The 26,621-nt window shown below is 39.5% G+C and overlaps 3 protein-coding genes across 11 annotated transcripts; 2 read left to right on the top strand and 1 right to left on the bottom strand.

Annotated features, from left to right (window-relative positions):
• Positions 1-412: 412 nt before the first annotated feature.
• On the top strand, positions 413-2,223 carry mrpl34 (mitochondrial ribosomal protein L34). Of its 2 annotated transcripts, none has more exons than XM_032566589.1 (2): positions 413-632; positions 1,377-2,223. In XM_032566589.1, the coding sequence occupies exons 1-2, from the start codon at positions 577-579 to the stop codon at positions 1,699-1,701; spliced, it is 381 nt and encodes a 126-aa protein (XP_032422480.1). In that variant the 5' UTR covers positions 413-576; the 3' UTR covers positions 1,702-2,223. The 2 variants fall into 2 exon arrangements, with proteins under 2 accessions (XP_032422480.1, XP_032422481.1); XM_032566590.1 differs by having other exon boundaries at positions 473-632; positions 1,380-2,223.
• Positions 2,224-3,455: 1,232 nt separating this feature from the next.
• Positions 3,456-6,768, top strand: LOC116721177 (DET1- and DDB1-associated protein 1-like). Of its 6 annotated transcripts, none has more exons than XM_032564736.1 (5): positions 3,456-3,535; positions 3,967-4,032; positions 4,152-4,203; positions 4,293-4,354; positions 4,920-6,768. In XM_032564736.1, the coding sequence occupies exons 1-5, from the start codon at positions 3,482-3,484 to the stop codon at positions 5,022-5,024; spliced, it is 339 nt and encodes a 112-aa protein (XP_032420627.1). In that variant the 5' UTR covers positions 3,456-3,481; the 3' UTR covers positions 5,025-6,768. The 6 variants fall into 6 exon arrangements, with proteins under 6 accessions (XP_032420627.1, XP_032420625.1, XP_032420626.1 ...); XM_032564734.1 differs by having other exon boundaries at positions 3,967-4,047; XM_032564735.1 differs by having other exon boundaries at positions 3,456-3,541.
• Positions 6,769-8,341: 1,573 nt separating this feature from the next.
• Positions 8,342-26,621, bottom strand: ano8a (anoctamin 8a). 3 transcript variants are annotated; one of them, XM_032564728.1, is made up of 18 exons: positions 26,278-26,621; positions 23,283-23,393; positions 20,185-20,317; positions 19,957-20,095; positions 19,710-19,806; positions 18,757-18,873; positions 18,488-18,615; positions 17,214-17,375; positions 16,313-16,465; positions 15,611-15,737; positions 15,392-15,447; positions 15,232-15,306; positions 12,675-13,172; positions 11,713-11,889; positions 11,412-11,603; positions 11,189-11,320; positions 10,909-11,019; positions 8,342-9,813 (listed from the first exon to the last, which is right to left on the bottom strand). In XM_032564728.1, exons 1-18 carry the CDS (start codon positions 26,465-26,467, stop codon positions 9,175-9,177), a joined length of 3,237 nt encoding a protein of 1,078 aa, XP_032420619.1. In that variant the 5' UTR covers positions 26,468-26,621; the 3' UTR covers positions 8,342-9,174. The 3 variants fall into 3 exon arrangements, with proteins under 3 accessions (XP_032420619.1, XP_032420620.1, XP_032420621.1); XM_032564729.1 differs by having other exon boundaries at positions 11,713-11,886; positions 26,278-26,620; XM_032564730.1 differs by lacking the exon at positions 26,278-26,621 and having other exon boundaries at positions 20,185-20,255.

Raw genomic sequence — 26,621 nt, 5'->3', positions numbered from 1 at the left:
AACAAGGGGCTGGTTTCTACCAGGCTACCATTTTGCCCCTTCAGATTGTGCCCAACATTTTTGTAATTTTGCCTAACAAGACACAGTTGAAAGTGAAAGTTTTAACATCACAATTGTGAAAAGGTTAAATGATCTTGAACTTTAGTTGCTGCTGCCATCTATTTAATTTATGTCAGAATGTGTCCAAAAATAGGCAAACTATTCTTTCACACTGGCACCAAACCTAAAACCAGTTTGATTTACCTGGGTGACTTAAACCTGTAGGTTCTGTAGTTATGTATGTGTCAAATACTTTGCTGGAGTCTAATTTTAACAATAAGAAGAATTGATCTGCACCACGAATGAACAGCGCAAGATAGACAGACAGACAGACAGACAAATGGTGCGCATGCGCACCCTCCGACTTTTTTTTTTTTTAAACATACACTCGCTCTCTACTCCTCTGCCTAGTGCAACAAGAAGCATTTCCTTTGGTCAAAGTCTGAGCCAATCAGCTTGCTCCTTCTTGCGAGGTACCATTCTATCTGTGACTTTCAGCATTCACACGTAACCTGTTTGTTTGAAAAGAATCTCAGAATGAACACCGTTTTGTCGTCTATTTCCCGACTGCGTGGATTAACCCACCTACGTGGGTAAGTCAGTTCGCTATGACAGACAGGAGGAAGGCCGTAGTGTTTGTACACCACGCTAATCGCACATGCTAACGGCTAGAGGGTCCTGTTCGCTAAAATCCATATTTATGCTAACTCGGAGTGAGAGGCTGCTTCTGCGAGCTTCACACTGACTCATGGTCACAGACTACAACCAAGTGACACTGAATAGAGTCATTGTTACTACTAGCTGGCAGGGACCTGTCAACTTTTTAGTGCCTCCTTTTGGTTTTGTAGTTTGCTTTCGCTGCTCCATTTTCTCTGCTAATGTGGACTTATTTAGTGTAGAAGTGTCAATGATTCATTTCAGTTTATTTATACACCGCAAATTCCCAGGAGCAGAGGGAGCAATCAGGTCTCTGATGCACGATGAAGCTTAACTATTAAAGGATTTAGATGTGAGAGGGACAATATTTAATTCTATTCTGGATTTAACAGGGAGCCGGAAGCTAAAACGGGGATATATGATTTCTGTTTTAAATTTTCATCAAAACTCTTGCTTCAGCATTTTGGATCAACTGAAGGGATTGATAGGGAATTCAACATATTAGTTGAAAGTGGTCTCAAAATGACAATATTATTGTTTATCGCATTAATTTTTGGTTTATAGCTAAATTTGTTATCGTGACAGGCCTCAGCCTACCTATGAGATGTGATAAATTCATTACATTGAATTGTGTTTTTATATTCAGGCTCATTAAACTTTAACTTGTGCTTCTTTTGCAGCAGCGTCCCTACGTCGGATCTCTCAGCAAATGCCACGTCTCACCTCAGGTTCTTCAGCAGCTGGTTTGCGTCCGGTGCAGCTGCAAGACCTCGGGTTTTCCGACTTCTGGGGCCTCTCCCTAGGCAAGTGGAGAGCGGCGACGCGGTCCAGCAGCTCCCCTGGCTGCACCAGCAGGTGCGAACCCGCAAAAGAGGCACAGAGTACCAGCCGAACAACATAAAACGGATAAATACGCACGGTTGGGTCAAGAGGATGAGCACGCGGGGCGGCATAGAGGTGATCCTGCGGCGTATGTTGAAGAGACGGAAATCCCTCTCTCACTGAAGGTCTTGATGGAGGATCTGAAGGACCTGGAGTCTTGGGAGGTTCTTAGGATGCCACTGGAAATGTCTGTAGTTGGATAAAATGGTTATACTTTGAAAATGACTGTTCTGACCTCTGATCAGAACCAAGAACTGCTATCTTATAGTTTCACCAACCGGTCAAAATGTCCTGTTCTAAATTACAACATGTAAAATGTGTTTCAATTATGAAATGTATCAAAATAAAATGATTTTGCAAAATAAGGTTTGTTGTTGTGAAACCCAGTGATGTTTGGAGTTATGTGTAATACCTTCTCAGTGCTCTGCCCTCCAGCTGTTAGAACTTTGTTTATTTGCCAGAAGACACCAGGAGGAACTCTTTTCTCTGTAAAGTATTAGTAGAATTTGTTTGGCATTCTGTCTGGAAGTACAAGTTCATCTCAATGATTACAAATTCCATCAAAAAGCTTACTTATGTCATTCAATTCATAAAGCAATGGTTACATGTTTTACAGTGATGTATTAAAAGCATTTATTAAAGCTAGTCTTATGTTTTGTACCTTAAAACTAATAAAAACCCCAAATCCTCATGACAGTTACTGTCACCCTCTACAATGAAAAGAATGTACTTAAGGCTGCAATATGTTGGTTTTATGAAACATTTTTATCACATATTTGTTCAAACTGTCAACTTGTGACAGTATGATATGAGACTGATAATCTGAAAAATAATTGAGCTCTGCCTTTTCTAACTAGAAACAATCAGAGTCAGGAGGAGGGTCTTAGCGCTGTCAATCAAAATCTCACGTGGCTCTGCTCATGTCCTCTTGCCCTGGTTGTCTGGGGTGAGGCAGCTTCTTCCTGGTAGCTACCCTGGCTGTCAGTGCAAAGGCTAGTTAGCATGACCTCCAATGATGGAGGATAAACCGTTTTTCTGTAAAGGCAAGTTGTTTCTCTGCCATTAGTACATTGACTTCTTTTTTTTTTTTTACAAAGTTACATGCTGCTTCTCGAAGGTCACAGTAAAAAAAAAAAAAAGGCTGTCTTTTTACAGTGTTTTATCCAATCATAATAATGAAAAGTTGACTGGAAGGAAGAACTGGTGTCAAAGCAACACGACTCAGCTTTTGCTTGAATAGCATTGATGCAGTAATTTGTGCATATGGAACCACAACTGGAGGTACATATGGAACATATGGGATACATGATTTTTTTTTATGTATCCCATGAAAAAAATGGGAGAGCTATTGAGTTGTGAGCTATTAGAATCAAAATCAGCAGAAATAAACACTTAAAATATGTCATTCTATTTCTCCCTATTGTGACAATATTATTGACTTCAGAATAAATGTCAAAAATGATATGCATTCACTAAGAGGGTGTTTTGGAATGTGTTGATAATTTAAGAAACTGATAAATACACGTCAAATTCATAAATCGACATTTTAATTTGTTTTACATTTCAATTATGGAATCTTGGTATTAATTGCATTATTTCAAGATACTTTGGATTACCAAAATCGGAAAGATTAAAATGGGAAAAATACAGTATTTTCAGAGCAATAGCAACTTTTAACTGTATTCATTATTGCCAAAATAAAGAAATACAAATAAAAGTAATACTTTCTTTAATATGTCTATGGTTTGCATTGCCATAATACAACGTAGTGCTGGAAACTCGCACAGGACAAAGGCAAAATTACGTAATCACCGTTTTGGCCAATCATCGTATCGGTCTTCAGAGCTCGTTCACAGTGAAACCAATGAGATGACGTGGAGGTTAAAGAGTCACCGCCCTCAAAATGGATAAACAACAAAGATGGAGTTGTGAACTGAGAGCTACGCAGACACCTCTAGTAAATGTTTGTGGTTTTTTCCTTACAGACTTTTAAGCGTCTAAATAATAAAGCTGACGTAGTACAGTAATATTAGATGTAGTTTATGACTGTTAGTCATCCCGAGAAGCTGTCTAACAGGTAAACAAGTCGGTTTCTAGGAAACGACTCAACAACAAAGCTTTGTTGCTAGCTCGTTTTCACTCAGCGTGCTAAGCTAGTGGACACGCGAAGACAAAAATGGAGAAGGTTTGTTTACTGTTGCTTTATGTCGGCGTTTAGATAAATTATAGAAGAATAAATCCTTTGTTCTATTGGGTTTCTGGCTTCTGGCCCATTAACAACAGTGTGAACTTGTGAAATAATTCGTAGTTTGTACCACGAATGTCAGGAATTATTTTTACCTCCTGGGAGTTACTGCTTATGCTGTATCTGTCCTGAACCTTTGTCAGAGAAACTTCCTGAAGGGGCTGCCTGTCTACAACAAAAACAGCTTCACCAGGTTCCATGCAGACTCTGTATGTAAAGCATCAGTAAGTTCTCCATTCTCACTGTTTGGATAAAGAAATGTTCCTGTTTTGCCGACATGATTACTGCTAATTTCTGACTTAAACTTATTGTCAATCCTGTGCTTCAGAACCGTCGGCCGTCTGTGTATCTTCCTACACGAGAATATCCATCAGATCAGAGTAAGTTCCAAGACTTATTCCTGAAGATGAACATCCTGTGCATCTTTTAATGTTTCCTGTTCGTGTCTGTGTTATTTCACTCATTTCAGTCATTGTGACAGAGAAGACAAACATCCTACTGCGGTATCTACATCAGCAGTGGGATAAAAAGGTAAATGTTGTAACAGTGGAACGATGTGACGATCTGGAAACCTGCAGGGTTTCAGAAACGGCTAGATAATAGTGTAATAATACAATTTTGCCCTCTCAAAAACCAATAACCTTTAATTTTAATGCTAGAACTGGAAGATATTTTATATATCCAAAATAAAACACGACAAACAAAAACAATTAAATAAAACGCAAATAAAAAACACACACACCCGAAACCATGAATAAAAGGAACTGTACTTTAAAAAATAATTGTCAGAATGGAAATATATCATGAGATTAATTGATTAATTGCTTATTGCAACAAACTTATAAATACATGTATATATTTGAAAGATCCGACATTGTCTGGGTAAAAGAAAACCACAATAAATGCCAACCTGACCTATACACATTTCAAACTCTTTTGCTGTACATTACATTAATTTTCCATTCAGGGAAAGAGACTATGTGAAGCACTACATTCAAATTTGTATGTAAACGTCTGAGCCATCATTGTTTCATCTTTGACTGCCCACGCTGAATGTCGTGAGCCAACGATTTGGATTTTCTTCTAAATTTGCCAGAATTCGGGGAAGAAGCGAGAGCAGGAGCAGACAGAAGAGGACAGCATGGCGCCTCCGCGAAAGATGGCGCGAACGGACAGCGAGGAGCCCACCGAGGATTCGTAAAGAGCCGCGCTGCTTCCTCCGTTCTCCCAGAGACTCGACTGCTTCAACAGAATCCACGCAGACATGTGGCGCATTTGCAGACGTGGTGGTGCGGTAAACAGTGCTGATGGTTTCGGAACGCAGCTGTCCCGACGGCCCCCCACAGTGTGACTCCAGGTTTACTCCAGCAGCTCTTTTACTTACCGAGTCTCCATGTCTCTGCTGTGGAGTGGGAGTCTTAACATGACCATACTTCTACCTCCTCTGCCCTCCGTCTTGTTTTGTTCTTCTTCTCCTCCTAAACAGTCTCGTTTGTACACAGCATGTGAAGTTCTAATTGTTGCAGAGCTTATGTATGCAATAATTCACACATATGATTATGTTGCTATCATTCTGGTTCGTGCTCAGTCAGGTATTTTCCACTTTCATAATTGGTAATGAAAGGAGGCATTTCAAATACGTTCTAGTTTCATCTTTAATGTTCTCAGTGGTTTATGATAATGTATTAATTCTGGGCTTTCTGCATTAAAAGCTTTCTGCAAAAAGTTGTTTCCTAAGAGAAAATAGTGATTTATTGCCTTAAATGATAAGCCGCATTGGAGAAATATGAGTCAGCGTCTAGTGAAGCAGATTTCATACTGACATTGGGGGATTCAGATCGGTTTCCAGAAGTAGATTTTGTAGCTTTCAAGCGCTCTGTGGTGTGAGGCTTCACAACCAATGGTGTACATTTTTTAACAATAAGATTAAAACAATACTTCAATATGTTGTTAATACCTACAGCTCTGTTTAAGTTAACTTGTATTCATATTAATAGCGAGGCTTCCTGTGAGTCCGTGCTAGAAATGTGCCAGACACACTAAAGAAGAGTCCTGAAAACCGGGCTGAGTTGGGCCGAGCAGGTACCGGTAGGAAAGAGTCCTCTTTAAAGAGTTCAGTGCATTGAGAAACAAGTTCAGACTGGAATGCTTACTTCCTGACAAGTGTTTGGATATTTGCAGTGTGCATGTTGGAGTAAGAGTCCTTTGAAAAATTATTCATACTCCTTTAAATTTGGCACGCTGTCACCACAAATTAATTTTTCTTTTTATTGGGATTTTTCATTAAAGAGAAAAACATTATAGTGCACACAATGTAATGTGACATCTAAGGAAATAGATAAATATTTTTGAAATAAATCTGAAAAGTGTGACGTGCATTTGTAATTGCAGCCTTGACTGTAATGACAGCAGAAAGCATTACATCTGCTAGCTTTGCCTGTGTTACATAATAGCTCCAACTCTAGAACAGATCTGTTCTAGATGGAGAACTGATCTGTGAACATCAGTTTTCAAGTCTTACCATAAAGTCTGAACATCCAGGTCTGGACTTTGACTGGGCCATTTTCATAACCCGTTCCATGTTTTGGGGCCTGCTAGAAGACGAAGCTCCTCCTCAGTCTCAAATGTAATGCAGGTTTTCTTCCCTGATTCTCATATATTTATCTCCATTCTTCTTCCCTGTTCCCACAGCATGATGCACACACTACTGTGTTTCAGAGTGATGTGGATTCCTGTCAACAGATTTGCTTTGGTTCTCTTCAGAATCCCAGTAAATTATGTTTGTCCTTTTAATGCAACAAATGGTTTTGTGTTGTATCTTGTTTCTTGAAGTAATATCTTCTTTGTTTAGCTTTGTTTATGCTGTTGCATTTAAAGGCAGATTTTGGTCACAATGTAACAAGAACATGTTCTGAACAGTAAAATGCATCTTTCTGTCAGAATTATTTGTGGTGTTTGTTTATTTGTTGACTGCTGCTCAGAGGTCTGGACTGAGTGTTTACCTGCTGAGGCATGATGAGTACCGACATTTAGCATATTTGACTTGGACAGTTCTTTCAACCTCTCAGTAGAACAGTTGCAGCTCTCACATGACGAGTTTGGAATGTGTCTGAGTTTATTGCATATATGCACTGTCAGCGTTTGTATAAAGGTACATGGTGACACACAGTAACTGACAAAAACCAGAAAGCTTTGGAGAAACTTTCAAGGAAAAAAAACCCTTTCTTCCTACTTACCTCTACTGTCGCAACAGAAAGAAAGTACACTCTGTTTCAGCTCTTGGGTTTTATGTATCAGGGTACAATAAAAATCATCTGTTCTTTTAAAAAAAATCATTTCAATTAGAATTTTATTTGAATGTACAAAACCGTGTACCTTCATTCACACCGTCATGATTCAGCAGGCCTTGTAGTAAAACAATGTTGAGAAACATTGCATTGTGTGTTATGGTCTAACAGTTGTGTTTTTGTAATGCTGTGAAGGTGATTAATGTGACGATAGACAACTTTTCTTTTCTAAATGTTTTCCACTCACGATTACAGTTTACACTTAAAACATTTTGTTTTAAAATGTTTTATAGTTTTTGTCACTTGTTTCAGAAAGTGACTCATGTATAGCTACATCACACACTGGCATTTTTCAAGCCTCTGTTTCTACTATTTTTGATGATTATGTCCTAAAGATAATGACAACCTCCAATTTAGTGTCTCACAATATAAGAAAATCGTGGCGATATTAAACACTGAAAACTCACGGTTCACACCTTAATCAGCTAATTGACTGAAAACACCTGCAGAGGTTTCCTGAGCCTCTCGGTCAGTAACACACAACATTCTGACTGGAGCGTAAGACAGTGACAGACACCATCCACTAGGAGGCGAGGCTACAAGAGGTGATTGTTGAAGAAGCTGCTGGTTCACAGAGGGCTGTATCTGGGGCATATTCATAGAAAGTTGAATGGAAGGAAAATGTGACTTAGAACAAGGTGAGCCAGCAACATAATTGAAGTTTTTGAGATGATTGTCAAGAAGTATACATTCAAAAATGTGTGAATTTGACCTTTAACCCTGTAAAGAATATCTGGGCTTTCCCGTTAAGTGGAAAACCCAAGCAGATGACCTGAAGGCCGCTGTCAAAGCTATCTGGGTCTCAGGCTGACCTCCTCCATGCCACCCTGCATTCATGCAGTAATTCATGCAAAAGGAGCCCCAATCAAATATTAAAGGAATAGAAATGAACATCGTTCTCAGAAGCCTGACATGTCTGTTAAGCAATATTCTGATTTTCTGAGACACTGAATGTTGGGTATCCAGGATCTGTGAGGTATAATCATCAAAACTAGAAGAAATTAAGACTTGAAATATCTCTCACTGTGTGTTTAACTTTTTAAAATGAATAAAAACAAATACTGAGCTGTCATGACTAACAATTGCATGATGGTGCCGATGTTGATAATAATCAGTTAATGAACTGCTGCTACAGTCCCATGAAAGCACTACAGGTGCACTTAGTTTTTTCACCAATGTTTCCGTCATGGTTTACTTTTTGTTCAAAACAGTGTGAGAAATTTGATTGTGTCCTAATATATATTAAACCCAAGAACAAACAGGGTGAACTCTTTTTTTCATCCTCACTGTAAGTTGAAACAGTGGTGGCTGAACCAATAGGTCAGAGTTCGCCTCCTGCCCCCTTGTGGTTGCCACTGCCTGGAGGCATCAGAACCCAGCAGCAGCATGGTCTCTCATAAAGCAACACCAGCTCCTCCTATCCTGTTTCTCTCCGATGGACATTGAACTGAGTGACATTTATTTGCCTCATATAGTTACAGTCACTAAATTATGTAGTAAAATAAATTCATAGAAAATCAAAGTTTGTAAAAATAGATTTTTTTATGGTCACAGTGACTATATCTGACCTAGTGCAGAAGAATCCCAATGGCTTTGAACGTGCATTGCAACTGAAAAGACAGTGAACATGTCACGCATGCACATGGAAACATGCATCCAATACCAGCACCAACTTGGAAGATTGACTAACAAACTGCCTTTCTACTGTCTTGGTTCAGGACCATTTCTGTCTCTGGTACTGTCTCAGATCAGGCTGCACTGTTACTGGACCCCCATAGAATCAGTGACACTTACTGTACAGTTTATACATGGAAGTTAGGTAATTAAGTATAAGCAGAGACAGTGACACGCTTTATGGAGTTGCATAAAGAGTGAAAGCTGAACACTTGCTGCATGTGATCCTTGTGGTTTAACACCGGGGTGCATCAGTGCCTCTACATTTTGCATGATCATTTGTACAGTTTTTTCCCTTCCTAATATGACGTTGCTGTGGGTGATCATTTGTTAGGTCTTTGGGTTTTCTAAATCAGTTTGTAGTCTTGATTCTCCTTTATCTGACTCGTTTGAGGGTAATTCCTCTGTGGTTGTGTTAGGTTGAGAGTTAGTAGCCTGGTTCGGCTGCTGTGTGCCATTAGCACACACCACGGTACCCTCTGATTTGCTAAAACTGAACAGCTTCCCTGGACTAAATGTTCTGTTTGGGGATTGTGGTCTCTCCTGTCCACCAGGGGGAGCAGAAGACGTCACTGCTGAGCCTGGTGTTCCTCCAGATGCCACCGCTGGCTCTTTTTTCACTTCAGGTGACTTTAGGAACTTCAGAAATCCAGGCAGCTTTGCTTCGCCCCCCGTCGGGGACTGAGCTGGTGACCGGGATGTCCCAGAGGAGAACTTCCCTTGGAGAGGAATGATCTGTTTGAGCTTCATCACGTTATTATTCCCCAGCAGGGAGCTGGGCCTCTTGGGCTTGTCGCCAGGCTTGCTGCCCTGTGATTTGTCGTGGTGGTGCTGGTGCTGCATGTCCGCCTTATTGTCGCTCTCATGACGAGCTTCTGCCTGCAGCTCGGCCTGGCGGTGAAGCTCCTCCTCCTCCCGGCGGCGCCGGAGTTGCTGCTGGAAGTGCTGCTGTGCCTGCAGCTCATGTTTCTGAAAGGAGAAACATTTAGGACAAAGTGATGGAAAAGAAGCATTCTACAGAACCACATGTGTTCTACATTCCGACCGTAAACTAAGGGTGTTTTCACACTCGATAGTCTGGTAGACTCGGTTTGACCGGGGACCAAAAAGGCAGCGTTTGGTCCATTTTCATCTGTTGTGTTCTCTTACACACAGTGTTGTGTCAAACCAACCAAATCCTTTGGGAAACCTGTTCAACCCCTCACCTAAGAAACACTGAAGGAAACACCTCTGAAGAAGACACTGAGGGCATCTTCCTTCTTCACAAAATGTGAACAAAAGTGGAGTGGTGTCAGATTTTAGTGGTTGGAGGATTTCTCTTTTGTCCTCGGTAAAAGACCCCCCGAGTCATTTCTCCATTTCTGCTAGACGAACATGTTTGTGTTGGTTGTATTTACCCAGAATGCCTTGTGTTGTAATGGACTTCCTGCTTTTGGAGTGGTATTTGGACCGCTTGGCGTTCACATATGTATTCAAACTGCACCGTAATTAACCTCAATCAAATCAAGCTTTTTTTCTTAATAAATTAAATTAGGGCTGCACAATATTAGAAAATACTGTGATGACAATAATATTGATAAATTTTATGATCACAATAACAGTGCTTATCATAATCATGTTCAGAACACTGAATATACTAACCAAAAATGATTGCACTCCAAACAATCATTTGGGATATGAATAATGGGCACAATAATATTGTGATGACAAGATATTTGCGATATATTGTGCAGCCCTAAGTGACATCATCACATATAAAACATTTTTTAAATTGTTACTCTGATTATTTTGCTATGATGTTAACTGTTGTCCTTTGAAGTGTGACAAGTAAAAAACTGAAAATATCAGAAAAAGGAGCACCGTACAGAGAGTTGACCAACATCACGCACTGCCACTATCCAAAAACAGACTTAACCACAGAGCATTTCAGGTTAACACACAGCAAGAAACCAAGGGACGTGTGCACACAGATATACAACAATGCAACACAAACTGGCCAATCGGCAGCCAACAGCAGGTCTGATGTTGGCAGAAGGTCTTTCAAGCTATGACGTAGCGATATACCTTGAAAGCTTCCCTTCGTCGGTACTCTAGCTTGGCCATCTCGTCTGCTACCCAGCCAGGGATATCAGGGATGGCGACATGGATAACGTACTTTAGGAGGATTGCAAAGTGCTGAAAACCCACAAGACCACAAAGGGACAAACTGAGCACAACACATCAGAGTACAAGGCATTCATTTTCACATTCTGTGTTTTGATGGATAAATAAGTCACCATAAAGCACCATAAAGCCTACAGTAGTCAGAACATCTTCAGGTTTAATGAGAGTATGCAGGAAATACCTCAAGCAAGACAATGGAGATGATGGTCATCTCAGGGCTTAACCAGGGGAACAGACGCTGAAGCTGGCCACACTGACCAATCAGGTAACAGTTAACTATAATGGCTATCAAGCCCATGGCCTCCATTGCAGTCTGTTGTTGAGAACAAGCAGACAAATTTACAGGCTGTTGAGGTGGGAGCCCAAAAGGCATTATTGACAATTCCAAGCTGGAAGTAACCAACCTGCCACTGTCCGATGTTCTCCACTCTCTGTCCGAACGGTCTCCGGAGGCCGGTGCACAGCTTCAGGGCATCACTTCGTATCTCAATGATGTTGTTGATAAGAGCACACATGGCTGCCAGGGGAAAGGCCGAGGAGAAGAGCACCACGTAGCCAAACTGAATGAACATCTCCTGGTAGTCTTGAAGTGTTCCCTTTTCACATCAAATGTCCCAGCACAAAAAGATTAGTCACATTTTTTAAATGTGTTCACATAACTGAGAGTAGGCATAATTTTGGAGAAACATGTATCAGGAATGCTACCTCATAAGTCTGCATACAACTCTCTATCTCAGCCTGAGTCAAAGCAACGGTTTTGGGTTCTTCTGGTGGATCCATCCAAGATTTCTTGTCATCTTTCCGCTCGCCTACATTCCTTCTCTGGCAGACAGAGTTGGACTCTTTTGAAGAGGACACATTAACATTCTCCTTGGTCTCCTGCTGAAGGAAAAATTAAAAATAATACTTCTGTGCTAATAACTGAGACATCTTTAATGTGTATTTATTCACACATTTCTTAAGGGTCTAACATGGTCGAGCCAACGTGTTGAAATTGGTTCTCATTGTCGCGGTTGGGTGACGAGAATCACTTCATTTAGTTCTCAGCCTCATGTCGTCCACCCCTTCCTGTTACAACCCCCCAAAGAACGTATGCCCCCCGCTTCATGTAAACCTATGAAGATTGGTCAGAATTTGTGGGTGTGTTTGCCCCAAATACACAACATCCAAAAACAGTTTTTTCAGCCAGCGGGTAGGATGGGTAGTTTGAGGTTGACTAAGCCCATGAGGTAGTACGTTCAGTGAACACTAAACTTCTCCTTCACACGCTGCCTGGTCTGAGGCAGCGTGTGAATATCCCACCCACACTTTCTGTTGGTTTTTTGGGCTTTCAGTAACATGGAAAATAAAATGAGGTGTTGCAGCTCATCAATCATTATTTCGTACTCTATCATTCTATCGAACTTGGAGTACAGTGGTTCCTCTCTGCCATGATTGCTGTGTTTACTACACTGTTGTAAACCACACATATGATGAAACACCATGTCGTATACTGCAGTAGGAGGGGCTTCACAGGAGCTCAGATCAGTGTGTCTTGTGGACCTTGAAGGGTGTTTGTGAAAGCAAACACTTTAGTTGGGCATTATCAACTTTGGCCCAACAATGCTGGGCCCTTAAGATGTTGAGAAACCCTGACCAGTAGACAGAAACAATGCTGACCACATTACCTGAGACAGCGATTCACAGTCACTGTCCTCATCACAACTGTCAAAAATACTGGATGGATCCATCCCGTCTTCCATCAGCGTCGGACTGTCCTCCAGGAAACTGTCCTCCACAGCCTGGGTCTCCGTCTTGACATTCTTATAGTCCACCTTCTCGGTGAAGCTGACTTTCCGATGCTTCATAATGCTGTCGTTCATGTCCCACTCCTCCTCTGAGAGCCTGAAGCCAGCTTTCAGATCTCCTCTTCTCTTCGGTTCCTGGATACAGTTTGCAGCGTGACTCTTTGAGATTCCTCTGGGACTCAAGAAAGAGTAGGACGTCATTGAGGCTTGTGCCTTCCCAAGAGCCAGGCGCCCATACTTGAGAATGATGACTTGTAGGAGCTCCCATAAGACCTTTGGGGTGAAGACGCCGAGCTTGCTTTGCTCGTAGAGATATGGCTGAAGGACTTCTTTGATGTTTTGCAGGAATTGGCGGAAAATCAACAGAGTAGCAAGCATCTGAAAGGAAAACAGAGACTTTACATACAAGATATATTTTTTTATATGTGCATGTACTGTATATGTTTGTTATTATGGAGTATTGGAGAAGGGGTACGATTAAATACATTGGTACTTATTCCTACACCTTCTGAGACATTAAATGGAATTCATGTTTTATGTGTATTGTCATGTGTGATACAGGTTATGGATATATGGATAGATCTGTGCACATTGAGTATATACTTACTCTTCAGATTTATTTTGTGTGTATTCAGTTAAAGAAGATGTATCAATTGACATAAACTTATTTTAAAAGGGGTTTTTTATATGTTCGAATTGTGTGTGTATCCGTGTGTATATGTACAGTACAGACCAAAAGTTTGGACACACAGTTGTGTCCAAACTTTTGGTCTGTACTGTATGTATGAGTATATGGGTATGTATAGATACACAAATTCATACTAGTGTTAATGTGGATGAACATAAACACATGGAATGAATCATTATGAAAATGAAATGACATAAAATGACATGGTGGATGTGTCTGAAGTGTAAAGTACTTTGAGTGGTATAAGTTCAGTCCATTTTACCATTTGTCTTTGTACTGTTTATTTGCATGACTACCAACAGCAGAAACTTTAACTAGACTTTTCTGTTTTTGTGTTGTGTGCTATCAGTGCAGAAATATCTAGATGTTGTGTGGTTGTGCAGTCAGACACACAGGAAGCTGCGTGGTTTCCTTGATACAGATGCTATAGATAGAGTCACATGTTTTGTTCTTACACTTGGTCAGAGGTAGGATGCAATTTACAAATTGAAAGTAAAAGATTCAAAGTGTGGAGACGTTACAACCTGGTTTTACCATCAACTTCATGTTTTTATTATATTTAGAAGAATGTTCATATCTGTTCATGTGTTTGTGTTCATACATTTGAAAGACGCTATTATCCAAATGGTGATTGTTCACAAAGCTCTAAAGCTACAAAGTACTGTTGGCCAAAATAATCCAAAATAAGTTATTATTATTATTATTTAAATATACAGCCTGAAACAGATGAATCAGTCTTGGTGTTATGGTGGTTCTGAAGGTAGGAGTTTGGTGGTCAGATGGCACCATGGCTCTGACTACAAGGCAGCCTTGCTTCTGTCAGTCTGAATATCATCACCTTCCTAAAATAATGACTTCAGTCATTTTTTTTTGCCAAAAGTGTATTTTTTTTTTTTGCCTAATTCATCTTTTGGCAATAAAGAGGTGGTTGCTGTTTTTTGTTTTTTCCCCCCCCCAAATCACTTTTGGAAAAAATAAAAAATAAAAAACAATACTCAGGCCATTATTTTAGGAATGTGACAATATTATGTTTTTCAAGAATCAGTTTAATGTCAGGGCTGCACAGTTGGCAGCACTATTAACTTGCAGCAAAATCCCAACAAATCCCAACCTGTGATCTTTCTGTATGTTCTCCCTGTGCATGCATGGATTCTCTCCGGGTTCCTCCCACAGTTCAAAAACATGACTGGTTAATTAGTCTCTTTAAATTCTCATTAGGTCTGAGTGTATGTGTCTATGGTTGTTTATCTTGTGTGTCTTTGTGTTGCCAATGTATGGATGGAGTATCTCAAATAAGATAACGACATAACAATCAACATTATAATGATTATCAAGTCATAAGATTCTGTTTTTGTTAATATGTTTTTTAATATTACCACCAGAGTTCATACACATTTTTAATGTCAAAATTCCAGAATGGTCATCAGATTTTCAAAACAAAAGCATTGAAAAAGCTGAGAAGAAAGACATGCTCAGCAGCAGTTCTGTTGAAGTCAGAGGGTTTTGACACTGATGGAAGTTGCAGAGTCTGCTTTTAATTGTAATTTTAATTTTGTAAAGTCCCTGGAGAGGACATATGTTGTGAACTGGCGCTATATAAATAAACGGAACTGAATTGAATGAGTCTACAGGGCTGGCAAAGTTTTGCCAAAGCTCAAAACTGACTGATATTCCAAAACAAATAGCAACTACTGAATTGTTTTTTTGTACGACCGATTTCAAATTTCAAATTTTCTTCAAAGTTCTTACCTCCTTCAGTCGCTCCATGTCCTTGAGATAGAATCCAATGTAGAAAAGACTGAGGTAAGAATTGATGAATTCAAACTGTGAAAAACAAGAAGACATAAGAAGAAATAGAAAACCAAACTATCCTGAAAAACAAACCACAAAACAAAACAGGATAACTTACAAAAACCATCTTGATGATCAAATTGTTCTCGTAGGCACTCTGAAATCTGTAGTTCTCTGGAAGAACAAACAAGCATGAAGCATTAGAGAGATTCTGTTTCCTACTTCTGTTTCTGCTGGAGAAATGGAGAGTCAGTCACCATCCTTTCCCTTTCTTATTAAAGAACTCGGCTATTATTCACACAAACGGATTTCTGTCATTTGACAAAATTATTCTTACCCATGTCATTAAGCCAGTAGGCAATCTTCTTATACACCTCATCACATACAGTTACAGTGATGGCCAGAAGTATCTTAGGGATAAATCTTGTGATACTAGGCAGCTCCTGAATCTCCATCACCACTTCCTGCAAAGTGAAGAATATTATTATGGAATCAGAACTAGTGACAGTCTCATAGCTGTTATTCATCAGTCATGACATGAAAACTATGGAGGACCAAAACTGACATAATTAAAAATAAAAAGCAGAAAGTAATAGATTTTGTTTTTCCTTTTCCTTACACATGCATTTTCATCAAGAAATGCATGACCAGCCAATAGACAGGAGTTGAAGTTTTAATATACCGCCCTCCTCATTTGCATAACGAGGCAGAAATGTTTTAAATTAAAACGAGGAGGCGAGGAAATGTAAAAAGAACAAAGGAAAGACAAAATATTCATGCATTTCTTGATGAAATGCATGTGTAAATGTGACAGATAATACATTTTATTTATAGTGGCTGTTACATCTTGAGATCTCAAAGGGCTAAATGATGCTATGTGTGTCATAAAACTAGAACTATATATATATAAAATATGTATATTTTACCTGTTTGAAAATTTAATACTATTGCAATATTGGATTCTTTATGTTTGGCTGTGGAGCTGTGTCATTATTAGCTGTTTTGATTAGCATGGTGGACAGCGCTGTCCTACAGAGACCTGCAGCTGAAGACAGAGGAGCATGGCGAGAAAGACGAAGCAGAGGCAGAGCAGGCAGACCGGAAGGCTGACCAGCCATCTGAACATGGCTCTCTTCCAGGCGGGGTAGTAGAACTCCTCACAGCCCGTTATGGGACTGCACCGCTTCACACCCTGCAGGCACACATTAGAAATGAGATTGTTGGGAAAGACTGTGGAACCTCTGGCCGTGATGATGCAAATCCTGCTCAGCAGGATTTTACAAAAAACATTATGAACAACCTTGACCATGAGACTGTCTAAGAAAAACAGTGTCTTTAGTCAGAGGCTTTTTCAAATTTGCTTTAATATAGACCACTACAGGAGCTCTTTCCTGCCAACAGCCATCATTATCTACACCAACATTTAATTTCCCTTTGGGAGCAATAAAATACTTTTGAATTGAATTAATATTAATCAATAATTAATTGAATTAATTATAAATTAATTAATAATTAATTAGATCAGTGTCAGAGAGAATGTTTATGTGGGTAACACATTGAAAGTTGACAAAAGCAAGCACCCAAAGTGGGGCTCCAACCCACCACCCTGAGATTAAGAGTCTCATGCTCTACTGACTGAGCTAGCCAGGCTCTGCCCCCCTGTGACCAGTGTGCCTCTTTACCCATCACAACTTCTTTCTGTGGGGGCATGCAACCTAACAACAACCCCCCCCCCCCCCACACACACACACACACACACACACTGACCCCGCCTCTTCTGCTGCTCTCAGAGCACATGGACCCACCAATCCCATTTCCTGCTATTGTAGGCTAACCTTGTGTTGGGAGGAAGACTGTCAGAGGAAGCATCACCAAGACATGAGAAGCTTTCAGGGTCATTATTACAGGAAGCCTGTGCTTTTATTGTGAAGAGTTCTCACCCTGAACTGGGGCCTGGGCTCCTCCAAGGACTCGACGGGGGTGTCCAGGGTGCCCCACCTGTAGGCCAGCTCTGCTTCTCGCCGCTTCCAGCGCTCCAGAAACAAAGTTGCCCAGATGACATTGAAGAGAGCAAAAACTACACAGCAGATATCCTGGCTAGTCTGTGTGGGGACAAAAGGTTGAGTCAGTCACTTTACGCCACTTTAATTGTAAAGCTGTGAGGAGGATCAATCAGTTTTCTTTAGTACTTTTGCTTTGTAGTTATATTCCAACCTAAGATGTTCCCCTTCTTTGTTCAATGTGTACTTTTTGAAACTTTTCTCTGTGAAAATATAAAATCTGAGGATGACTCTACAGCACACAAGAGAAAATACTAAAAACATGGATTTCTGTTCATAAACTGAAAATGTGCTGCCTTTTTAAGAAGTATATGTATTACAGTAAAACTGGCTAAAATGTTCTTTGCATGTCCAGTCTTTGGTCATGCAAACACAAGATACAGAGTGTAGGTGATCGGACTTCTAGTTAATAAAGGAAATGACCTTGCTATTCACTCGTCTACGCTCTTTGCACAGATGTAAGGTGGCTGTTTTCAACCCTGAGAAAACACCTAGAACTGTTGGTTCCTTATCTTTGTAGACGCTCCTCATCTAATACAGGAAATTAACTTATGAACTTAATGTTTCTACATACTATAAATGCTGCAATGTACATGTTTCACTTCAACCATCAATATGTTACCAAACAATATTCTGGAAGTATAAGGTCAAAGGGGGACATAAGGTGGAATAAACAACAAGAATATAACTATAAATCAAAAACAATATAATCAATAAATAAAAAATGATAGCATTTAATACAATATGATGAATAGAATGAGTAAAATAAATATATGAGCACATAGGAATAAAAGCTGAATATAAGATAAGTATAACAAAAATAATAATGCAGGGATTATTATTATTTTCCCAACACATAAATCGATCAATAAGGTCAGACTAACTGCAGATAACAGTTAGTTTGACCTTAAATTTAAGTATTTATTCACTTAAATAAACTTATCACACTAACTCATATGCATTAGCATCAGTTTACATATACAGATTTGTGCTATGTCTCATCCATATTTCTATAACTAGTTAAAATGACCTCCTTATTTTTCTTTTTAAATTGTATTACATTTTTACTTTGTTTTGATTTCTCATTTAACTTGTTCCATAGTTTTACACCATGAATTGAAATACAGAAACTCTCTCTTTAAGGTTTGGGATACCTGGTCATCTTCTGCTAGTATCCACAGCAGAAAGCCAATGACGGCAGGGTAGAGCATGGAGTTGGTGTAGAAACCCAGCCAAGCAAAGTACATGCCAATCTTCACTCCAAAGTAGTCACAAATGTCATCTGGAAATGATTTATTAGACATCACTGAGGATATTCAACTTGCTTTAAACAACTCCATCCTTGTGTTAGCAGAAGTGGACCACGATTTCAAGAAATCTATTCAGTATGATGCATTCCATTGTTCTGGCATGTATTTCTTACCGAGGGGCTGCCTTTCACACACAGCCTGGACCCACGAAGTCATCAGCTGGTTGAGTATTCTTTGTTCATGAAGAGGAAACATCTGATGGATCACTCCCCGAGCGATTAGCTCTGGAACTAAAAGTACAGACAAGGGCTTAAACCAGAGTTCCCAGTTCGATGCGTCAGTTCTTCCGTCACATAAAATTGTAACGAAATAAATCAAAGTTTTTGGGTTACAATGTGACAAGATGTGAAAAGTTTTGGGGTATGTAAACTTTTGAAAGGTACTGAAATTATAGCAGACTAACAATGTTGCATCTTTTTGCTGAACTTTTTTAGCTCCTGGTCCAAAATCACCAAGTTAAAAGTGCCACATAAATATGATAAGGAAAAAACATAGATTTGAACATAAAATTTTTACCTGCTCAGCAATAAACTGAAATAAAGGGGATATTTTAGTGAAACAAAAAGTAGCAATTTTTGACAGGAAGGGATATACTGTATAAATCACTGATAAAAACGTTTTGTACTTATTAAAGTTGTACAGTTGTCATATTTACTGTCTATTTTCAACAACAAGAATATGATGAATATGATTTGGGATTTTCTTTGAAAACTGCTTGATATTTCCATTTTTAGAAAATTTCAGTTGTAAAAAAAATACTTTTTTAATTGAAAAAAAAAAGTTTTCATTTGGATCATTTGCCTGTCCTGGGTGTCCAATTATATATCAATCAAATTTTATTTGAATAGCACATTTCAGCAACAAGGCAGTTCAAAGTGCTTGACATCATAAAAACATATACACTGCTTGCAGCCATGAACCACACAAAATTAGCTTAGCTGCTGCAAACATGGGCCACCAGGCCACACTTTGAACATTAACCCCTGCATTAAGGGATAAAACCAAAATAAAGAAATGAGAAGATGCAGAACAGCCTGGGAAATGTGGATGATAAAAAGCATCTCACTTATTGGCTGCCCCTCCAAGAAGTGGATGTTGTGGAGCATTTCCCCCTGTTTGGCACGCAGGTTATCCAGCCAATACTTAATGATGCTCTGGCGTTCCTAAGCACAACAGGCACACATGGTTTTATTGAATTTAATAAAATAACATGTACATTTGTACATCCGTTTTTTGTTTTTTTTTAACAGAGACCTGAGTGACATTCCAACACTACCAGATGACACAGAAAACGAGAATCTCAGACTTCTAACCTGCGAAGTGAAAAAGCAAAGCTCGCTTTCTATGTTCTCATATATGTTGTCCTCTTCACAGGCGAAGCGGCGCATGCCACCACCAAACTGTGGCTTCACAGTCTTGTACATGCCCATCTGCTCGGCTCCTCGCAGCAGGCTGTTGGGGGGGAAAAACAGCAAGATTTCATTTCTGTCTGAAATAAAAGGCTATAGTTTCTTGTACCTGTGAAAGAGGCTGAGTCTTACTTTTCAAATGTTGTTGTGATGAAGAAGGCGTGGGTCTGGGTGTGTTTATGTTGCCGGACCTGGATGCTGACCTGTGGGATTCCAACACGAATTTGATTCAGAAGCCACAGCAGAGAGTGGTCATCTATTGTATCTGGGGAAATTAGAAATACAACCATTTGAAGTTCATCAGCATATTTTCAACTATCTACTGTCCAAAAACAGAAGCAGATGTGGTAAAGTAGAAGTTTCTGTGTCTATTCTAGAGATGCTTGACTAGACCAGTTGTTGATCAGCTGATCTAAAACTAAAAATCACAAACTTTGTGTGATCAGTTATTGCAGTGTATTGGTAATTTGTAGATTATCTTTTGGATAAACCAATTAATAATTGGTTTGTATATGGTGATTAATAGGATTTTTTTTTACAGAGTCTGAATGCAGGTGAAGCTAAAACTATGCCACTTGAAGAGTTCTGGGTAAAGAATATTTAAAAACGAAGATTTTCATCTTAATTGGAAAATGTATCTTTTTACACAAAGATACACTCTCACTTACTGCTCTGAGAGTGTTCTTCTGTCAGCAAATGACCTTTTTTGAGTTTGTTTACTCAAGTTAAAGATGAATCATTTAACGAATTAACTTCACAATTATTTCAATAATTCATTTCTGACAATTGTTCCAATTAATAATTTCAGCTCTAGTTGTGTTTTTAGCCCAATTCTTCTTGCGTGGAATCTCAGTGGTGGATCCACTTCCGCTAATCTGCTAATGCGCTAATAGCAGAGCTAATTTGTCATTTATTGCCTTTAGCGTTTTTGCTAATTTGTAAAATGCTTCCTGTAAATTAATTTTTCCGGATAAATACAAAAGTGCTCATTTAATTTGAGGTTTTGTAAACATTTAGCTGAATAAAGTTTAAAATTTGTGTTGAAGCTTTGATTACCGACTGTTAAGAATTCTTCAAGTAGTCAGATGTTTATACATGCTCTTATTGTGAGGCTGGGAGGGGGAAAGACTACTTATGCAGAAGTTTATTTCATCTCAAATTACATTTATTCTGTACCCAGAAGGCATAGCGGTAGACAGATTAATACTACTTGTGCACTGCATGATTTCTGATCGAATCCCTACTGTGGCAAACTCAGCAGCAGCGTTAGCAATACTCAAAAATCTCTTACTCTTGAAATCATTTAATGAGTAAAAGTTCTCTTCCAAAGAATAACCTCCTGGAGCATCACTGTACAGGTAGGTGTGCACTAACAAATTTGACCCTGCTCATGGTAATACACTGTGATATAACACATGGACTGGACGATATGGTCAACTGTCAGTTATGTTAGGATCCTGGGTTGTTGAGTTGTGGTCACAAACATTGACACTGACTTCAGTTGCTCCTCCACCCTTTCTCTAACTTCACCATAAAGTGCAGGTATGGCTGTGTGTGAAAAATCTTACCAGCAGGGATTTTGTATCTGTGGTCAATGACTGACATCATTTTCCTGAAGCCCCTTATTTCCACCATAGTAAACAACATCATGCCTTTAGCATGGGCTTTTCTTTTGACATGTCTGGGTCTGGGGTGATGCTTCAGGGACATGTTGGCTTATACGTCATTGTGGTTCATCTTCTGACTCTCAGAATATTCTATCAACAGGAAATGCTTCACATGGTGGAACAAATTGATGTTTTCCTGCTGCTAGTTGGCACGACTCTCCGGCACATTGTGCAGCACGCTGAAACCTGAAGTTTATCAGATTTTAGAGATCTGAACTACGTCTATACCACCAAATTAATCTTTCCTCTCTTATCAATATTTTGTCTGCTTTCTCTTTGCTTGCGGAAGCTCATTCAGTCACATTTGCATTACAAAAATGGTCATTCCATTTTTGACTAAAACTTACCGCATTGGAGCTTAGCGTAACCTAGGCCAACCACCTAGCACGGCCTTCTACTGCTGGGCACGAGTCTGCCGTGTACGTCATTACTCAAGTAGCCAATGTGTTGTGGCCAGTGGCGGTTTCTGATATGAGCGCCCTGGGCGGCATGAGCCCAGGGCGCCAAACAGACTAGGACTGCCTCTATCTTTCTGTTCAGCTTGAACTGGTTGTGCCCTGAATGTCAGTCAGTGAAATGCTGTAATCGTAGACTGTAAAATCAGTCTATGATATTACATAGACTGAGATCTGAACTACATTTACACCAGTTCAAATTACCATTATTGAATAATTTTATATAGTGATATATATAAAATTAAATATTGCCATTTAATCTTGGTCCCGCTCTAACATTTTTACTGGTTTACTCTGGCCACCCTTATGAAAGTTTTCTGCCAGACAGTTGCACACGTCTGGCAGGTACGAAACAAAAAAAAAACAACTTATAACAGAAACTTGTGAAAAAGGAACAAAATGAGCTAGAATCTCTCTTATAAAGGAATAAATCAGACATACTGTGACTCATTTTGGTTTTTATGTGCATTTCCAACTGTAACCTGATAGTCCTGTAAATTTGGGATCTTTCTGTAATTGATTTATTTTGATATACGTATTTTATTTTTGAGACAGTATGCTGTTCAATTGATCCAGAAAGGTAATCTCTAATCAGTGCATACACAGTAAGGTTGATTAGAAGCCATTTTTAACAGCAATAATATGCTCACTGGTGATAGGTGGTACTGGAGGTTAAAGGTCAGTCAAGCCGAGTTCTATAATTTCCTAATCTTTCATAGAAAATAAAAGCAAGAAACTATTTTACACAATGTCGTTTTAAAAACGGTGCCTGAGACAACTGTGGCAATTGTGTATTCAGACAGAAATAATAAATGTTGACTTAAGCCACTTATCTGCCCATAAGTAAACAGCATGCTGTTTAAACACCACACATATAACAGGATGTGCTCCTTTACACTGCATGTGTGTATGGTTGCTTAATGAAATGCTTCAAGTTCGCATTGCTGGCCCTTCCATTAAAAGGAAACAGCAGAAAGAACAAGTGCTGTTAATCGACAGCTTTTAATATCCCCCAAAACACTTCACTGTAAATCTCTGACTGGCTCCCAGCGCCTTCTCTCCTCACCCCAAGACAAACATGGAGGACATATCAGAATAGAGCATCTACCTGGAAAAGTCATCAGGATGTCACAGTTTTGTGTGGGAACCATCTTTAACCAAGACTTGCGAGAGTTGATGTAATGTCTGGCCAGCAGAAGTCGTTTCCCAAACAGTTTATCTAAGAAAAAGAAAGAAAAATATGAGTCTGACAGGGAAGGATAAAGCACATTAAAACCGTGAGTGTGTGCTGATGAAAGACAACATGTACCAGACAGATGGTGGCATTTATCATTGTGACGATGAACACAGATGACTGGCTGGTTCTGCCACTCACCACTAGCTGCATTTCCATTGACCAATCTGACATTTCATGTGTTTCATTGAAGACATGTGTTTTTTGCTCAAAAGTTTTTTTCCGCTGGGATGATTATTTTACAAAACTGCAATGGAAGCACTTTTTTCGCATCACACGAGTAACCAGATGTTACTGCTGGCACAAACCACGAAGACGACGACGACAGGAAGTAGCTGGACGATAGCAGCACTGCATGCATTTTAATGCCTTATTGCTTGAACAAACTTATTCCCATTTTAATTGCATTTCATATTTAATGGAAACACCACAATTGCGTGTTTTTACAACATTTGCAGAATGCTGACAAAATTTTGCGTATATTTGTAATGGAAATGTAGCTACTGATGTTATTTCTTCTGAAAAATTTTTTATACTCCTTCCTTTTTTCAATTTTCTCTAAGACAAAATAGCAGAAATATCCCAGATAAGCAAGACTCTGCTGCTGTGGCTGAATGACTGAGCAAATATTGTGTACCGACAAATAATTTGCAGACTGAGTGGCGTGCAAACAGTCCCAAGCAAACTCTCTTTTCAAGTCTGACTCCAAAAAAAAAAAAAGAAAACATCAGTGGTGTTATTTTTGGTTTGTCTCACACTCGTACTGCTCATATGGATTTTACTCTGATATAGTGGTGGGTTTAGGAAGAAAAGCAATACATAGTCTGTAGCTTATCAGTCAGCTGAACCTTGCATAGGTTTCCCAATGCTTCTATGCATGTGCAGTTAACTGCGGATTGATTGTCATGGATGAAAAGACATGTAATGATCACATGTAGGTCAGAGAGAATTACAGAAGTTGTGAAAAAGAATGATTAACACTCTAAATATCAACTGTTCACACATATTTGATGTATTTGCAAACAGAAACCTTAGATCCATGTGATATAGTTAGTTAGTTTTGAAGTGTATCACAGAAATATGTGTAAAAAAAAAAAAAAAAGAAAAAAAAAAGCTGAAATCCCAAAATACCTGTGTCAACATGGTCTGCAGCCATTTTCGCTGCCTGGTGGCTCTCAGTGGCTCACACTCCGTCCTGCTGAGGCAGTAGCTGCAGTGACTGACCACTCTCCTAATTGTTCACTGAATTATAAGGTGACTCTCTCAGTGTCTGTGTGAGCTTGGATTTTTTTATGATCAAACCCATCTACTCATAGTCTGTGCTATCCCTCCCAGCCTGAGCCATCCGTGTGTTAGTCATGTCTATATTCATTTAAAAAACAAATATTTTGGCTTTATGAGATTTAAACTAAAAAGGTTAGGTAAATCTGCTTTTACATAAATAAATCAAGGAAGTCACATTTCTGCCTTGAAATTTGCTTCTCTAACATAAACCCTTGTTTAAATAAGCAGTAAATATACAGCTTAATGAGAGAAAAAAAAATGCTAAGCTATTAAGGGGGGAACCCAAAAATCAGCCCTGACTTCTTTTATTTTGGGAGACTGGTGATCGGCTGATAGTTGCATGTGAAGGTGATCTTATCCACCAATCTTTGATACTTCCATAAAGGTTTGAAAATCAATCAAAACCAATAGTTACCCCCTTGCCCCCTGCCCGGTTGCCATCTTATCAACTTTTTTTTGCAATATTAAGCAACTTTTTTGACAAAAAAAAAATTGTATCTGCCAACAGGTGAATTAGCAAGTCAGGTTTTGTAAATATCGGTGATCGGTCAGAAAACAGCAATCAGTGCAACCCTACTGAACAACTCTTTAGTTATCATTTAAAAACTTACAGCTATATGAAAAGGTCTAGGACCTGTGACAACAACTGCTTATGAAGTTCAAATCAATTCAGAAGTGGCATCAGTGCTCATAAATATTATGAAATATGAACTGTTGTCTACTGAAATATGAATACATTAGACACAGAACCATCTTTGTTAGAATGGATCCATCAGAATCTTATGCCTTCTTATCTTATCATGGCACCAGTTAGTGGGTGGGATGTGTTAGGCAGTTAGTGAACATTTCATTTTCAAACTCTATGTGTTGGAAGATGGAAAAATGGGCAGCAGCATCCAGGTGGTGACTGTCAATCAGTGGAACAGGAAGGAATTGTGAGCTCCCATCCAACATACATGCTACTGCTGAAGAAGTTATTGTTGCTAATCAGTAATACTTTTATAACAAATTTATGTCCGATCATGATTTCTTGGTTAATGTCAAGTTGTTATAACAAACACATTTTGAATAATGTCAACTTTGTATTAAAAGTGTCATGATTTACCAAATGACACTTTATGACAACAGTCATAAATATTCATGAAGACTTACTCATGTTCATGACAGGTGTTATGTCATGTTTATGACGGTGTCATGACAGGCTTATTCACAACTCGTCAAATAAAGTATTACCCATATAGGTTATAAAACCAGAAGCATTTTCAGTGACTCTAATCAGATAAGAACAGAGCAGGATTTCATAATGCATCCTCATTGTACGGTTCTCCAGACAAAGAGAGCTGCAACATATTCTTCTTTCTTTACTGGTTAACCTGTAATGCAGCAGCAGGACATGCCTAATGTTTCCTGAATTCACCTGTGGTTCCAGCAGGCCCGTCACAGGGAAACACGCAAAACCAAAAACCCTTCAGCCAAGTCGTCGCGGCGTCAGTGATGCTTCACAAAGCCCGGGCACGGTGGCTTGTAACTGTTCATTGTCAATCACATGAAACACAAATACGTAGCTCAGGGGTGGGAAACTCACCGAGCACCCCGGCGGTTTGCTGCTGCTGGTTGCTGGTCCTGTCCTGGTGCTCGCTGGGCACCGTCCTCTCCGTCCTCTCCATCCTCTCCCCTGCCCCGTCTCTGCCGTCGGCGTCTGCGGCGCAGCTGCAACCGTCTGCCGCAGACTCGGCATCAGCCGTCGCCTGCGTGTTGGTGCCCAAAAGCTCCATTACGTGAAGGAAGACGGCCGTCAGAACCCGGAGGAGGCTGTTAATACATGACTGCTGACTGTAGGAATGACAGCCTGGTGTGCGTAGCAGTCAGGCAGGAGAGGGAGGAGCGCGAGGTACATAAACATGTCATGTAGCCGCAAGTTCTGCGCAC

Source organism: Xiphophorus hellerii, chromosome 6 (genome assembly GCF_003331165.1).
Source record: "Xiphophorus hellerii strain 12219 chromosome 6, Xiphophorus_hellerii-4.1, whole genome shotgun sequence".
NCBI lineage: Eukaryota > Metazoa > Chordata > Actinopteri > Cyprinodontiformes > Poeciliidae > Xiphophorus > Xiphophorus hellerii.
Note: the sequence above shows the minus strand (reverse complement) of the source record. Positions and strands in the feature narration are given on the sequence as shown.

Coding starts and splice junctions, on each gene's coding strand:
- LOC116721177 (XM_032564732.1), top strand. CDS start 3,482: ATGGATAAACAACAAAGATGGAGTTGTGAACTGAGAGCTACGCAGACA. Junction 4,048..4,151: donor ACTCTGTATGTAAAGCATCA/GTAAGTTCTCCA, acceptor CCTGTGCTTCAG/AACCGTCGGCCGTCTGTGTA. Junction 4,204..4,292: donor AGAATATCCATCAGATCAGA/GTAAGTTCCAAG, acceptor CACTCATTTCAG/TCATTGTGACAGAGAAGACA.
- ano8a (XM_032564728.1), bottom strand. CDS start 26,467: ATGGAGCTTTTGGGCACCAACACGCAGGCGACGGCTGATGCCGAGTCT. Junction 19,807..19,956: donor TTTGCTTTTTCACTTCGCAG/GTTAGAAGTCTG, acceptor TGTTGTGCTTAG/GAACGCCAGAGCATCATTAA. Junction 11,890..12,674: donor ACTGTGAATCGCTGTCTCAG/GTAATGTGGTCA, acceptor TTTTTCCTTCAG/CAGGAGACCAAGGAGAATGT.
- mrpl34 (XM_032566589.1), top strand. CDS start 577: ATGAACACCGTTTTGTCGTCTATTTCCCGACTGCGTGGATTAACCCAC. Junction 633..1,376: donor GGATTAACCCACCTACGTGG/GTAAGTCAGTTC, acceptor CTTCTTTTGCAG/CAGCGTCCCTACGTCGGATC.